At 49.9% G+C, this 15,394-nt stretch overlaps 1 protein-coding gene across 4 annotated transcripts in view; it reads left to right on the top strand.

The window, feature by feature from the left end:
* PTPRG (protein tyrosine phosphatase receptor type G) overlaps positions 1–15,394 on the top strand; it is a 718,534-nt gene that overhangs the window by 618,416 nt on the left and 84,724 nt on the right. For 3 of the 4 annotated variants that reach the window (XM_058726333.1, XM_058726330.1, XM_058726332.1), the window contains one exon: positions 14,771–14,903. In XM_058726333.1, the coding sequence (XP_058582316.1) occupies positions 14,771–14,903 (133 nt within the window). The remainder of the gene's footprint in view (positions 1–14,770; positions 14,904–15,394) is intronic. The other variant, XM_058726331.1, reaches the window with a different exon arrangement.

Raw genomic sequence — 15,394 nt, 5'->3', positions numbered from 1 at the left:
GCAGAAGGAGAGGGAGAGAGAATCCCCCAAGCAGACTCTGCACTATTAGAGTGGAGTCCCTTGTGACGCTCAGACCCATGAACCACAAGATCATGACCTGAGCCGAAATCAGGAGTCGGATGCTTAACCAACTGAGCCTCCCAGGAGCCCCTCTTTAAGATTTCATTATTTTATTTTTTTTTAATGTTTATTTTTGCGAGAGAGAGAGACAGACAGAGTACAAATGGGAGAGGGAGAGAGAGAGAAGGAGACACAGAACTGGAAGCAGGTTCCAGGCTCTGAGCTAGCACAGCACAGAGCCCAATGCGGGGCTTGAACTCACAGGCCGTGAGATCATGACCTGAGCTGAAGTCAGACACGTAACCAACTGAGCCACCCAGGCGCCCCAAAATTTCATTCTTTTTTAAAAAAAAAATTTTTTTTTAACGTTTATTTATTTTTGAGACAGAGCATGAACGGGGGAGGGTCAGAGAGAGAGAGGGAGACACAGAATCTGAAACAGGCTCCAGGCTCTGAGCTGTCAGCATGGAGCCCGACGCGGGGCTTGAACTCACGAACTGCGAGATCATGACCTGAGCCGAAGTCGGACGCTCAACCGACTGAGCCACCCATGCGCCCCAAGATTTCATTCTGTATTCACTTAGCACCTGTGTTTATGGACTGACTGTTTGGTGCCAGGCCCTGGGTGGGTGCGAACCGAGGTAAGCACAGCCTCTGCCTCTTGAGGCTCACTGTATAAAGGACTCAGCGACAATGGCACTCAGCTAGAGCGCCCACGGAGAAGCGAGGAAGCAGGGTGTCAACACAGCAAGCAAGCAGGTCCGCTAGCTAGCCAGGAAACTGCCAACTGAAATTGGAATCTGTGAAACGGTCATAGAGGGAATAAACAGGGTGCCGTTGAAAAGAATCATGAGGAGGTCAGGGACCTCTCTCAACCAAGATAGGCCCAGCTGGGGAAGTGACATTCACGTCGAAACCAAAAGCCTGAGACCCTCCAGCGTGCAGCAGGCTGCTAATAGCTCACCGTCCGAGCCCGGAGATTAGGGCTCTCTGTCCCAGAGCCCTGTTTGCTGCATGCATCACCCAGCTCATGGATGGTGAGAGCAGAGCATGGTTGGCGTGGCCTCCACCGTGAGGCAACGCTCCCTGTCATCCTGACCAGTGAGATGTGCTGCTCTATCCAACGCTCAGATCCTAACGAACCATCCTGTTCGTCTCCGCGAGGCAGCCGTGAGCATGAGGGGTTGTTATTGTTGTGAGGGGTTTTCTTAATAAGAAATTCTTCTTTTTGCCAGACTACAAGATGTTTAGCAACAATTTTTTTTGCATCTAAGCTGTTGTGGAGTTATAAGAGTGCAAAAAAAAAAAGCAACTGGTAAATATTTATTTGCTTTTGCACTTGTAAACATTAAAATTCATCTAAAGCTGAGATCTCGTATGTTAAGATACAACTTAGAATAAATTTTCATGTTTTGAATTACGTTCCTCCTTAAAGCTGGTATGGACTCGTTTTTTGAAGTTTGGGTTTCCTATGGGTGTTGCTCAGTTTGTCTTGATTTTAGGGAAGGGTACAGAGTAGCCTTCCGTGGAGTTGAGTGAAGGAAATACTGGGCCACTTATAAAGCCGTTTGAAGCCATTCCTACATGAATCATGACATTCCCTCTAGGAATGGCTGTGAAACAGAATTTCTTGCATTTGAAGATATTAAAGAAATATTTATGGAGTACCCGCTGTGTTCTGGGCACTGCACGAAGCATTGGGAATAGAACACAGATCAAGGCGGGCTTCTGTTCTCCAGGGGTTTATGTTTTAGTGGAGAAGCTTGAGAATATTGCAAGGAAGAAATGCATAACTTCAAATAGTGCCAGAGTTGAGGCGGGTGGGGGGGGGGGGCAGTACAGCATCGAGTGGTCAAGGAATGACATTAGTGGAGAGACCCAAGCGGTGAGGAGGTAGCCATGCAGAGATCCATCAGAGAGCGTTCTAGGCTGCAGGGATAGCTGGTCTAGAGACCCAACGTGGGGATTCATTTAGAGCAGTTTAAGAGCTATCCGAAGGCCAGTGGTGAGAGTTGGGAGGAAGGAAGACGGGTGAGTTCACAGATGGGCAGAGCTCAGGCCAGGAGGGGGGCTCATCGTCCATGCTGAGGATTTGATTCTAACTGAAATGGAAAACCAGTGATGGATTTCAGCGGAGATCCCCTCATCTGATTAACCTTTCGGAAAGACCACTCTGGCCTGTCTGTGGAGATTGCACAGGGAAGGTGAGAGCGGACACTAGAAGCCCGGTTAGGAGGTGATGGCAGGGGTGGCTTGGACCAATGGGGTTTCTCCAAAGACCAGTGGTGGACCTTGTTGAAAACGGATTTTCAAACTTGAGCAGCTAGCTCCGCCTGTGGACTAAAGGCTCCAACAAAGTAGTATTCACAGTGTGCTCCTCTTGAACATGTCTTTGCCCACCTTCTGATCAAGGTGACTGTTGAGAGCTTAGGTTGGGAGTGTTTACAGCTCAGAAGACTGGAGAGCAGTGGGGACCTGGGGCACGTTCCAGGTGAGTGGAACTGAGTCAGATTCCAGCTAAAGGGACGAGAAACAGATGGTGAGCACTGTGTTTCCAGCCCCAGGGCTGGCGTGTGTGGGTCCCCAGCTTCCGCCATCAGTGTCCACGTGTGCAATGGCAGAGTGGCTTTTGGAGGCTCGTCACCCTAGTAGTGTCTGCCCCGTATTCACTCTGGCTCCTCAGGCGGTCTTTGCTCAGTGTTCTCATCTGGAAGGTGGGGATAACAGGAGCTCTCGGTGCAGACAGAGGTACAGATAAATGAAGTCACTCTTGCTGTCAGTCATAAGGAAGGAGAGGAGCTGTCTATAATTCAAAGGCCACAAAATCACAATGGTGACTCTGAGGAGGCTCCGTGCAGGTCTTTCTTTTGTAATCATCCCTGGACATTAAGGAGCAGGCCAAGACCTCGGTCCCCAATTAGCTGGCATTCAAACTGGCCTCCAGGATCTCTGCCTCTGCCCCCAAACCGGTAAAACCAGTGACTCCCTCACCAGTTCCCTTCAGCGGGAAGGTTCATGTCTCAAAGCCTTGCGGGCCACAGGTCTCCATCGAAACTTCTCAACCCGGCCAGGTAGCACAAAAGTAGCCAAAGACAATATGTAAGTGAGCAGATGTGGTTGAGTTCCAACAAAACCGTTTACAAAAACAGACCCAACGAACCTGGGTTGATATGCGAGGCAGCATTTGCCGACCCCTGGTGTAAGAAGAAATATGTGAGGGGCACCTGGGTGGCTCAGTTGGTTGAGTGTCCGACTTTGGCTCAGGTCATGATCTCACGGCTTGTGGGTTCAAGCCCTGCGTCGGGCTCTGTGCTGACAGCTCAGAACCTGGAGCCTATTTTGGATTCCGTGTCTCCCTCTCTCTCTGCCCCTCCCCCCCTCAAAAATAAATAAACATGAAAAAATTTTTAAAAGGATATTTGTTTACAAACTAGGAGAGTTTTTAGGAACTGGACAGAACTCAGGTTCCTGAGTTTGAGCCCCACATCGGGCTCTGTGCTGTCAGTGCAGAGCCTACGGGGAATTCTCTGTCCCCGTCTCTCTCAAAAATAAATAAAACATTAAAAAAAATTTAAAAAGAAGAAATATATGTGTGCTTGTTGGTTAATGAAGGCTTTGAGTGATTTGAGGGTAAAACCCATGACCCCACATCAGCCTGTGATCATCCCCAAGACCTTCCTTCGCTTCTAGGCGTCCCAGCCTTTCCCTGTCTGCCTCCTCCAGTGTGGCATTTACTCTTTACCTTTTTTTTTTTTTTTTTACTGTTTACTTATTTATTTTGAAAGAGAGAGAGAGAGCTTGCAGGGGGAGGGAGGGAGAGAGAGAGAGGGCATCCTAAGCAGGCCGTGCGCTGTCCGTGCAGAGCTGGATGAGGGGCTCGAACTCACCAACCCTGGGATCACGACCTGAGCAGAAATCAAGAGTAGGATGCTTAACTGACTGAGCCACTTAGGCATCCCCAAGGCATTTGCTCTTTAGATAAAGTCACCATCATCTTCATGTTAATTCTGACTTATTTCAAAGACTTTGCATGTACATTTGTTTAAATTGGTCTCATATTTTCTTCATAGTAAAGTAAAAGCAAGTACTTTAATCAGTATTTAGTCTCTTGGACATAAGCACTAATGTTTAAAGTTACAGACTATGTTATATTTTGACCAACATCCCCAAAAGCCTTTTTTACAATTCCTCTGATGTCCAGTAACCTCTTTTTAAGTCCTGTGACTGCTACAGCTGATTCACAAGGAAGGAGAAGAGGGGAGTCCTTCTGTGGAAGAAGTGGCAAAGTCAGACAACTGTGGAAGTCAGACAGGTGTCATCAATGAGAGGAGAGGACCAGGTGGTGGACATTAGGGAGCAGTAAGGACCACAGCAAATCGAGAGCACGTGTCCTTTCTAAAGAAGGCCGCCTCACTCAGTTCCCGCTGGTGGTAGCCACTGAGGGTGCCTCATGAGCCAAAACTCCCAGTCTTTGTGCAGAATCTCCCAGGTTTTACGTGAGTTCCAGTTTTTAAAACATCTTCACGTTTTTCTTCCTTTCTTGTTTTTGTTTTCACTGAGGCCAAATGAAACCCATGCCTGGGCCGGGTAGGTGGGAACGGGTACTTGGCCTCTACTTACAGAGTTGATTGCTATAGTTACCGCTGCCCTGGAGGCCCACCCAAAGGATTAGAAGCCTCAGTGCAGCCACTCTGTTTGCTGACCTCTGTGGGTGTGAAAGCCCTTGGTGGGTTGCGTGCTGCATGGAAATCCAACATGGCGCCTCTCTCGGGAGCCGCAGCCAGGTTGCGGTGGAGGCACCCCCAGTAACCATTTGATGCGTGAAATGTGTGCAGTACCGTGTGCCCTAGCAGGAGCATTTCAGGGTGGGCATGGTGGATGAAGTGATGGGTTAGTGCTAGGGTTTTCCATTTTCCTTTCCTTGAATCAGGGAAAGTCCTTTTTCAGACTGTTCCTGCTCAGAACCCCAGTGTGCCAACACTCAATCACTGAAAGCTCACCGCTGCCTCCTCTGCTTCAGCCCTGAGCCAGGCGCTAAAAGGGTGGTCCGGTTCAGGGGTCAGCATTCCACAGTCTCCAGGCCAGAGCTGGCCCGTGGAGGCCTTTTGTCCAGACCATGAGCTCAGAAAGGTCAGGGTCCGTTCGTTGGGCTGGTTCTCTGCTTTGAGCCAGAGTGAAGGGTGCCAAGTTCCAGCCACCCCTCCTCTCCTTTGGGCAAACCCCAAGGAACCCCCTTTGGAACTCTCAAGCTCTAAGGAACCCCCCGTGAAAACCTTTGATTAGAGAAACAGTAACATCACCAGTTCATGTTTGTTCTGTGCTGGTGTTGCCTGTTGCTAAAAGCCAAGCTGTGTGTTTGTAGTCCTGTAGCACCTGGGCGACCGTGCTGTCCTTACCACCTTTGGCCAGTGAGGAAACCGAGGCTCAGAAGCCTAAGGAACGTGCCCAGGCAACACAGCACGTGATGAGATGGAACTCGGACACAGGCCCTGACTCCCAGATCCAGGGGAACCCACCTCAAGCTGTGCTCCCTTCCTTCTGGCTTTGGAATTATCCCGAGTGGGCAACACAAGATGATTTCAGATGAAATTTTGATTACTAAGTGAATATTTGAATGTGTGCTTTAGAAAAAAATACTAGTTTTCTGTTGATGGCAGAGGTTCTCAACCATTGAGGATTTGTCCCCCTCTTCTTCCCGAAAGCATTTGGCCATATCTGGAAACATTTCTGGTTGTCACACCTAGGGAGGGGGCTGCTCCTGACATCTAGTTGGGCAGAAGACAGGGATGCTGTTGAACATCCTACACTAACACAGACTCTCCCCTCACCACAGAGAACTACCTGGTCCCAAATGTTCAACAGTGCTGGGGTTGAGAAACTGATTTATCCTCTTAATACAAAGTTTCCTTTTCAAAGTATACTTGAGGAAAGAAATAATTAAGGACAAAAATAAGTACTAGGAAGGGCTCGTGAAGATAGGGCAGAAATCATGTGTGTGATACCCAGCCGTAGTATATGGAGGTCGAGGGAGGAGAGGATGTGACACAACTATATTAAGAAAATAAATAAATAAATAACGGCGGCACTTGTATGGACTCTTGTATGGACTCTCCAAAGCAATCTGCAGCCAGGGCTAGCTTTCTTGGTCAGGCTTCTTTCTTCGGAGGTGTTTTCTAGATCATCTTGATCACCCCTGTTCTTGGCTATCACCTTCCTAGGAGTGTCCCAGGAAATTAGCTTGGAGTGGCTTCAAGGGGTTTACTCAGTGCTGCTGTGGTTTCGTCGCCTCCCACAAAGTGTCTGGGCCCTTGGACGTTGGCGTTCCCCACTGAGGGATCTTTGAACTAGGACAGATTATGTATCTCTTGGTGTGGGAAACCAGAATGGGTGGGTTTCCAAAGAGACTGGAGTCAGGAATTCGGGTTGTAGGGGGTGGTGTCTTTGACAAGGTAGGGTGTACGGCCTGTGTCCCAGCTGACAGCAGAGGCACGTGATGTTGGCAACAAAGCGTCTATGGCGATGGTTTGGTAGATCAGGACCAGCCTGTTCATAGGGCTTAGAATTAAACTGGGATTTATCAAACACCCTCAATTTTCCAACACCTGATTGAAATAGACATGACAGACTATTGTTTGATTGTTTATGATGAAGGGAGCTCTCTGTGAGGGGGTAAGGAGTGCTTATTCACAAGAACTCCGGGTGGTAATATAAATGGAAATACATGATGCGCTAATCTAGCTCAAGCATGGTAATAGGAACACAGAGCCAGGGCCCCTTGCAGGAGAATATGTGTGTTTGTAACTGACAGTCATATCTTTGCAGCCATGGTGTAGATGATGTCAGGGCTCAAGAAGAATAAAGACAAATTTTGTAACCCCGTAAAAAACCAGCCACCTTTTCACTTCACATCTGCTTGGCTACTATCAAAAAAAAAACCAAAACAGAAAATAACAAAATGTTGGCGAAAACATAGAGAATTTGGAATGCTTGTGCACTGTTGGTGGGAATGTAAAATGGGACAGCCGCTGTAGAAAACAATATGGTGGTGGGGCGCCTGGGTGGCTCAGTCGGTTGGGTGGCCGACTTCGGCTCAGGTCATGATCTCGCAGTCCGTGAGTTCGAGCCCCGCGTCGGGCTCTGTGCTGACAGCTCAGAGCCTGGAGCCTGTTTCAGATTCTGTGTCTCCCTCTCTCTGACCCTCCCCCGTTCATTTTCTGTCTCTCCCTGTCTCAAAAATAAATAAAACGTTAAAAAAAAATTAAAAAAAAAAAAAAGAAAACAATATGGTGGTTCCTAAAAGAATTACAAATAGAACTTACCATATGATCCAGCGAACCCACTGCCGGGTATATACCCAAAAGAATTGAAAGCAGGGTCTCAAAGAGATATTTATACGTTCCTGTTCATTGCAGCATTTTCGCAGTAGCCAAGGGATGCCCATTTGGGTTGTTACCCAAACAAATGAATGGATGAATAAAATGTGGTATCTACATACAATGGAATGTTATTCAACCTCAACAAGGAAGGGCATTCTGATTCTTGTCACAATGTACGTGAGCCTTGAGGACGTTATGCTAAGTGAAATAAGCCAGGCACAAAAAGACAAATATATGATCTCACTTGCGCGAAGTGCCTACAGTCAGTCAAAGCCATAGAGACGGAGAAGGAAAGACAGACACCAAAGGCTGGGGAATGGGGGGGGGGGGGGAAGTTGTTGTTTAATGGGTATTGAGTTTCCATTTTGCTGATGAAAAACAGATTCCGGAGGTTGGTTGCACAACAGTGCGAATGTACTTGACATTGCTCAACTGTACTCTTAGAAATGGTTAAGATGGTAAATTTTATGTTTTGTTTTTTTTATCATAGATTTTTTCTTAAGCATCTGAATTCACAAATGTGGGTGGTTTTTAATGAGTGGTGTTACCCAGAGCAAACGTAGTCAAGTCGCCCACAGTTGAACCAGGCTGAATTATGAGTGTGCTGTTTGTCCTTCTCTTGACCTTTCCTAAATGGTGAAAGAGTCCCACTTTCCCGTACTCCTGATGGCGGTCCTTGGATCCAAGCTCATTGTCATCTTGACAGCGTAGGGGTTTTGTCCTGCTGCAGAGGGTGAGCGCTAACCGTGGGGTAGGAAGCGCTTCACATGGGTCCGTCTGATGTATCACTGCCTGTAGCATTTATAGTACATTGTACTCCGTTTTTATTTGCTTCTACTGGGATGGGAGCCAAGCCAGTAAAAGGCAAACAGCATTAATTCAGTGATGACATATGCCACTGAAAACTGTTTTTCTTTTCTTTTTTTTTTTTTTTAATTTTTTTAAAAAGCAGAATGGAGGCACTTTACTCAGATTCTCCTGGATGCTGAAATAAAACCTGAGGGGAGGGAGGGATACGGGGAGGTCATTAATCCTTGCCTCGCTCCTGTGAATGCTCAGAGAGGGTTAGTTTGCATCTTGCTCTAAGTTTTATCTGGAAGGCATTTCAGAAGCAGGCTCCGTCTCCTGGCCTCCGTCTTCTTACCTTCCTGGCAGCCCTTTATCTGCACGTCACAGCCATGGTGCTGCAGGGACAGGTGGGTGTAAGTTGTGACCCCTGTCCCATTTCTTCCTGGTACACACGCGCCAGCAAGATGCGGCTCTGGAAAGAGGATGGGAAAGGTCCAAGTTCATGGGGGGTAGGGGGGGAGGGGTACGGGCACCATTGTACAGTTGTAGCCAAAGCCTGGTCAGTTTCAAATGGGTTGAAAAATAAAATGTCTTCGGAAATAAATCTTGAATTGGGAAAGGGGCCTTGTACAGAAACAGCTTCTTCCCTTGAGCCAGGTTCGTGATTGCCGAATCCTGGTCAGGAGTTTCTTACACCATAATTCTTGCGTTTGATGATGAGACCCTTTAAAATTACCCGAGTCCGTGTTGTTCTGCTCTTCCTCGGGTCACAGTGCCCCCCTGCAGCCTGAAATTAGGCTGGCTAGAGTGAGCTGGCAGCAGGGGCAGGGGTGAGGGCGGCAGGTCTGGTGTGTGACATGAGGGAGCAGTGAGGACTGTGGCAAACTCGTGACACATGCCCTGTCTGGAAAAAGAGTGTTCTGCTCACTTCCAGCTGACGTTTGCTGTGTGGGGATTCAGGCCTGTGCTGCCAACCTTAAACACTTCTGGTAAGAGCTTCCATTGTTGATTTTTTTTTTTTTTTCATGCGAACCGAATCACTTATTCAATGTTGGCAGCAAACTCAGTCCAATAATAATCAGTGGGGGAGGGGTGCCGAGCCAGGCCCACGGATGGGCTGCGGGTTCACACAACCCGTGGAGGGCAGGGATCGAAGGCCGGTTCTGCTGGGAACACCGGCCCATGTGGATAAATCGGAGAGCAGAAAGAAGCTCCACCAGCCCAAAGGGGCTGGACTCCTTCTGGCGTCAGGATTTGAGCATCGGGGAGGGGGCACGCTCTCCAGGATTGGGGCAGCCAAGTTCGGCTCGGCCATTTCAGTAGGCAGCTGGGCCACGAGTTGCAGCATTGAAGGAAGGTGAGCCGCTCCCAGCCACCAGGAGGGTCTGATTTTACCCCATCGGCAGCACTGGTGCTGGGTTTCATAGAAAGGAAGAGAAGAACGACTGTTCCCTGGAGGATGTCTCCTCTGTGACTGGTCAGGCCCGCTTCAGGAGCATGGGACCTGGGCAGGCACACGGAGCCCTGTGCTCAGAAGGCCCTGTACTTGCCCTCACCCTCCCCCACCCCCATCTTGAAACTCCTTAATAACTTTCAATCAGGACCCCCCCCCCCATTTCATCTTGCATCTGGCTCTATCAATTAGCTAGCCATAATTTGCATCATCTGCTTCACATTGGTTTATCTCATTTAATCCTTAGAAGTCCTCTGAGAGGTGAATGAGCATTATCATGTCTCCTTTTGATAGGGGAGGGACCCGAGGCTCAAAGACAGGCAGTCACTTATCCAAAGTCACACAGCTAGAAAGGCCTTGAGCCAGAATTTGTAATCAGGTCTGCCTGACTCTGAAATGCAGGATGTTTGTTGGTTGTGCTGAAATTTCATAGTATGTTCCAGTCTCTGGGGGCTGTAGCGTGGGGAAGATTGTCAGGGGACTGAAGAAGTCTTGGGAGCAAGAGAGTGTATATCCAGCCCAGGCAGCATGTTATATGTGCCTGGTAGTTTCTGGTAGTTTACTGTGTTGTTAGACTTTGTCCTCCGAGGGCCACGGGTTGAGTCAGGCATTGGGACAGGCGTTTCTCCCAAAGGGCAGCAAGAAGTGTGGTGCGGTCGTATCTCAGGGCAAACTTTGAGGTTGTGCCTTCTCACAGGCAGCCTCCTGTGTGATTGCCACTTAGGCTTTCAGATATGACGTGGGGATCACATTCTGCAGACACCCAGGGAGCCCTCAGCATCCGCGTGGTGCTGCTGGGGTGTTGACGAGGGAGAGGATAGGGACGGTGATGACGATAATCCCTCTGATAACATCAACGAGGTGCTGATGGCTGCCAGGCAGCCTTCTAAGTGTTCTATATGCACTAGTTCACATAATCCTCACGCTCCGCAGCATAGTAAGCAATATTCTCTCCGTTCACAGATGAGGAAACTGATGCACAGAGAGGTTAAGTCATGTGCCCAGAGTTGCACAGCTGGTAGGAGACAGCTTCACTGCTGTTCTTCCACGTACAGATGGCAGTCAGCCCTCCCTTCGGGGACCTTCTAGTAATGAGAAGAGCAGTTATAACGGAGTGTGGCGTGTGCAGTAAGAGAAGTGCATGATGAAGGTGTTGGTGAGAACGAGGGTAGGTGCACAGCATTGCTCAATGCCAGGCACACTCCTAGGCGTTCTGTGTGTATCTTCCCAATGAATGTTGCACCCCGCCCCGTGAAGCAGGGTTATTTTAGCCCTTTTTATAGATGAAGAACTCCAGTCCCGAAATGATTCAGGTTATTGGTTAGAAGTCACATAGTGGCGCCTGGGTGGCTTCGTCAGTTGAGCATCTGACTCTTGATGTAGGCTCAGGTGGTGATCCCAGGGTGTGGGATCGAGACCTGTGCTTGGAATTCTCTCTCTCTCTCTCTCTCTCTCTCTCTCTCAATCCCTCTGCTCCTCCTCCACTCACGTGTGCATTCTTTCTCTCTCTGAAATTAAAAAAAAAAAAAAAAAGGTCACATAGAAAGTAGCAGAGCCAGGATTTGAACCTGTGATCTGAAACTCTGTTCTGCCTTCCAGAGATAGCACAGACTGAGGGCCTGGGGAGGCCTCATGGAGAAGGTAGTATCTGAACCCAGATTTAGGGAGCAATGGGAGCTTCTGGGGGCAGAGCGGGAACGGCATTCCTGGCAGTGGAAAGGCAAGGCAGGGCCAAAGGTGGAAAGGTGGGACTGTGGCCCAGCATGGTCCCTGGTTGGATGGGTGCTCCTGGAGCACAGTGGTGGGGAGTGGCAGGAGGTCATGGGTGGGCAGGAAGGCCATGGTGTCCCTGAGAGCAGTGAGGAATTCCTGAGGACAGGGCACACGGTTTGACATGGTTGTGTGCACATGGGATGAAACTCCAGGCTCCTGGTACCACGAGGACAAAGCAATCCTGTAAATAGGACAATCAGGTCAACTTTATCATGCCTCTCATGGCAGTCCAGCAGCACTTGTATTTTTGCCTGGCCTTTAGGGGAGAGACCTGGACAAATCCAGCTGCTGTCAGGACAGCATTTTCTTAGAGGTCTCTCACCCGGCAAGGTGTTGCGGATGAGGGTCACTTCCCCACCCCCTCAAACAAAATTCTCATGCAAGCACTATGAGATGTCAGAGGAATGACTCAGTCATGAAAGCGGAGATTGAGCCTCGCCCGGGCCCAGGCCGGCTGTGACTTCAAGACCCCTACTCTGCAGACCTCCATTCTCTCCTCTGGCAAGACTTTTCTGAGATTTGAGGCTCCCCAACAACATGATGCAAACTTGCCCTCTCACTTTGTGGGGGATGAGGGAGGGACAGACACAACCACCAACACATGAGATTTCTGGGGCAACGGAATATGCCATTGACCCTCACAGCTAGACCAGGACTTAGAAGGCTGAGAAATTCTGGGGTGGCCATTGTTTACTGGTTTTAGGTTGGCAGAGATGCCCCAGAGCTGGTGTTTCCAGTGACTGTTGGAACTGGAATGGGTGTCGCAGTGACAGACGGGTGTGAGGGGCTGTTTCGGCCCAGCATCCTTTTCAGTGTCTCAGGATGAACAGGACCTGGTGTTAGCATTTGGCCTCCTCCCCTGCCTGCCTACCTTGTAGTAGCCCAGGCAAAGGGTACTTTTTTGTCAAGAGGCACAGAGAGAAATAAGATATTGGGAGTTCACCTTCACCCGGTTTGCACAGGCCTCCCAGGGAGGATACTGAATTCACTTGGACACGTGGCCTGTAATGCAACCCTCCCGCCACGTTTTCCATGAACAGGACCTGCCGGTTTTTAAGATACTCCCGGCCATCAGCCAGATAATTGCCTGGCTGGGCTGCCCCCTGCTGGAGCCCAGCAAAATTCTTCTCATTTGTGACTGGTTCTTTCAGCCTCACCAGAGCTTTGCTATTAAAGCTTTATGTCAAGGGAGGGGTGGCACATAGGATCTTTGTAAGCCTCAGCTCACAACCCTGCTTCCAATCCTCTTGGGACTAGAACCTGTTCCTAATTCAGCGTATAGGGCCTGGCTGATGTGGCCTCTGCCTCTCTATCGTGGTACCCCCCGTTCTCATGCTCTCGGTCCAGAACACACTTCTCCCCCTGCGCTCAGCCTGGCTAACTCCCCTTCACCCTTCAGGTGTCCATGTCAAGGAGCCCCCTCCAGAATCCCAAGGACAGGACAGCTCCTCCCCTGTTCAGACCCCCTGGGCTCTCCTTAGCATCACATCCATTTTATCCTAATTACATGTTCTTATGTCTGCTTCTCCCCCTTTAAGTGATGCCTGCCCCACGGTGCTGGGCTGTTTTCATCTGACACCCTGCTGTGTCTCAATCCCCTAGGACCATGTCTGGCACGCACTAGGGACTTGGCAAATAGCTATCTAACGAGAAATTGTGGAGGGAGGGGTCAAGAGAAATGGGCTGGCACAGTGAGGAAGATACTTTACAAACCTTGAAGTGCCATGTTACGGTTTTTCATCAGAGTGCGCCTCACCTGCCTGCCTCTGTCTTCTTACCTGTGAGCTGGCATCAGGCTGGCCCTGCGTCTTGACAGGCCCGTGCGGGAAACAAAAGAGGGGATCAAAGTAACCCAGGGGACGCCAGTGAAAAGCTCGCTAACACGCGTCTTCATTACTCAGGAGACTTGTCTCTTTATAAATCTGGTCCCAGGGCCAATTCCTTCTTTCCTAGGCAGCCCACCTTCTATGACTTGGAAACCCAGCCTGATGAGCCCTGCATTTAAGCCACCCTGCAGAGGGACACTCTGGGCTGGCTGAACGCTGGCCTACTTTTTGCAGAGCAGAAGGATCCTTGCTGAGAACAAGTCAGCCTGCAGCCAGCTGTAGATTTTTCCAGGGGCTTCTCCCTGCGATCACAGTTAACCTTTGCTTTCTCGCCACCTGCCTCCCATGATTGGCTGCGGGCACCCCTGCTCTTCCCAGCCCCACGCGGCATCTGAGCTCCATTTGCGCCACCTGGAGATTTCCAGGCATCTCCCCCGCGGTCTAAAGGAGAGTAGGTTTCTTCCGGAGCCTCCTGGGGACCTGTGAAGATCCTCCAGGGCCTGCAAGAGCCAGCGGAAAGAGCTGCTTGGGTAAGAGGTATCTGTGGACCAGAGAAAAGCCTACGTCATTTCAGACTTTCCTTTGAACCCCTAGACGGGCTGCTCTTCAGAGGCAGATGTGTGCTGGGACCAGAGCGAGGCATGGCTTCCTATCCCCACTTGTCCTTGAACTTTTAGAAGGATGGGGATAAGAGGACAACCTGGAGAAATGGGATCTCGGGGGATCCGGGTGGCAGGAACTGCTGGGCAGGTAGCCTCTGGGTGTTCCTGCTGGATTGTTCTATAATTCAGTCTTGTGAGTCGTGGGCTGGGACTCCAGGGTGAGAGCTGTTGCTCTGCCTGGAGTTCCATGCCCAGTCGCCCCCCTTGCCTGGGAGACTGGGAGTCCCATGCTTGGTTGGTTGTCCCACTATGACTCTATCTTTCAGGGAGAGGTGCTTTGGCAAAACAGAATGGGGTACAGGTACTAGAGGAAGCCGTGATGGGTGCTGAGCAGGTGACGAATATAACCATTGTTGCTGTAGCTGCTTATCTTAGTAGAACCCCTCAGGCCCTCCCTCCGGCCCTGGCAGTTTGGACCCTGAGAGGCTCTTGGCCACCTCCCCCAGCCCTGGTCCCTTTCTAGAGGCAAGTGCGATGCTGCCTTCAGACTGAAGCACCTTTCTTCGGTGTATCCAAATGCTGCTGTGGGTCACCATGCTCTCGGAGTGAGGCTGGATGTGTGTCTTTTACACAACTCTGTGTCAGAACATCTTGACCTCTACCCGCGAGTCCGTCCCACAGGCAGTGCCAGAAAAAGCGCCTTTTGGGTTGGGACTTGGTAGGAAGTAGTGCCAGCTACAGGTGACCCCTCTTATCCTAGGGTAGCCGAAGCAGGCAACTCCGTACTCTGGAAACCACCCCAAACTGGAACAGAGCTCCGTATCTTGTTCTGGCTCCCTGTTCCCCGTCTCCACCAGCCCCTCCTCTAACTGCCATGGTTTCTCTTTGCAGCAGAAAAGAACACCTCTGGAATGATAAGCCGTCCTTCTCCAGGGAGGATGGAGTGGATCATCCCTCTGATTGTGGTATCAGCCTTGACCTTCGTGTGCCTCATCCTTCTCATTGCTGTGCTAGTTTATTGGAGGTGAGTAAGCCAGGCTGCACCCACAGAGGGGAAGTGTGGGCTGGGTTCTGCCGTAAGCACGCTGCCCGGGGAGGGGAGCCCATGGCTTCTCATTCAGTAAGGTGAGGCAGCTGGAGTGTTGCTGGGGTCACCATCAGGGGGATCCGCTCTATCTGGAAGCAGCTGCTGGGCTGGAGCCTCTTCTGAGATCAGGGCACTTAGGATGAGCTTGAGATTTAGTGCCACGGGAGCTTTTGCTTGGGAATCCGGCAGATCCGGGTTCGGATCCCAGCGTTGGTGTTTGCTAGATTGAAATCCCATTTCCACGTGAAGTTCTAGTTTATGGGAAATGAGTTAATGAGGTTCATAGCGTTTCCAGCTTCTCAGGGGCCACGTTTCACTTTGCTGTATCTACCTAATGACCTTTCTTGACCTGAAAATTTTTGTCACAGCCTTTTGCTGAAAATCCGGTGGTAGGGAAACCTTTAGCATATTCCGTGGCATTTAATACA

This window comes from Neofelis nebulosa, chromosome 4 (genome assembly GCF_028018385.1).
Source record: "Neofelis nebulosa isolate mNeoNeb1 chromosome 4, mNeoNeb1.pri, whole genome shotgun sequence".
In the NCBI taxonomy this organism is placed as follows: Eukaryota; Metazoa; Chordata; class Mammalia; order Carnivora; family Felidae; genus Neofelis; species Neofelis nebulosa.
This window is presented reverse-complemented; position numbering and strand designations above follow the sequence as displayed.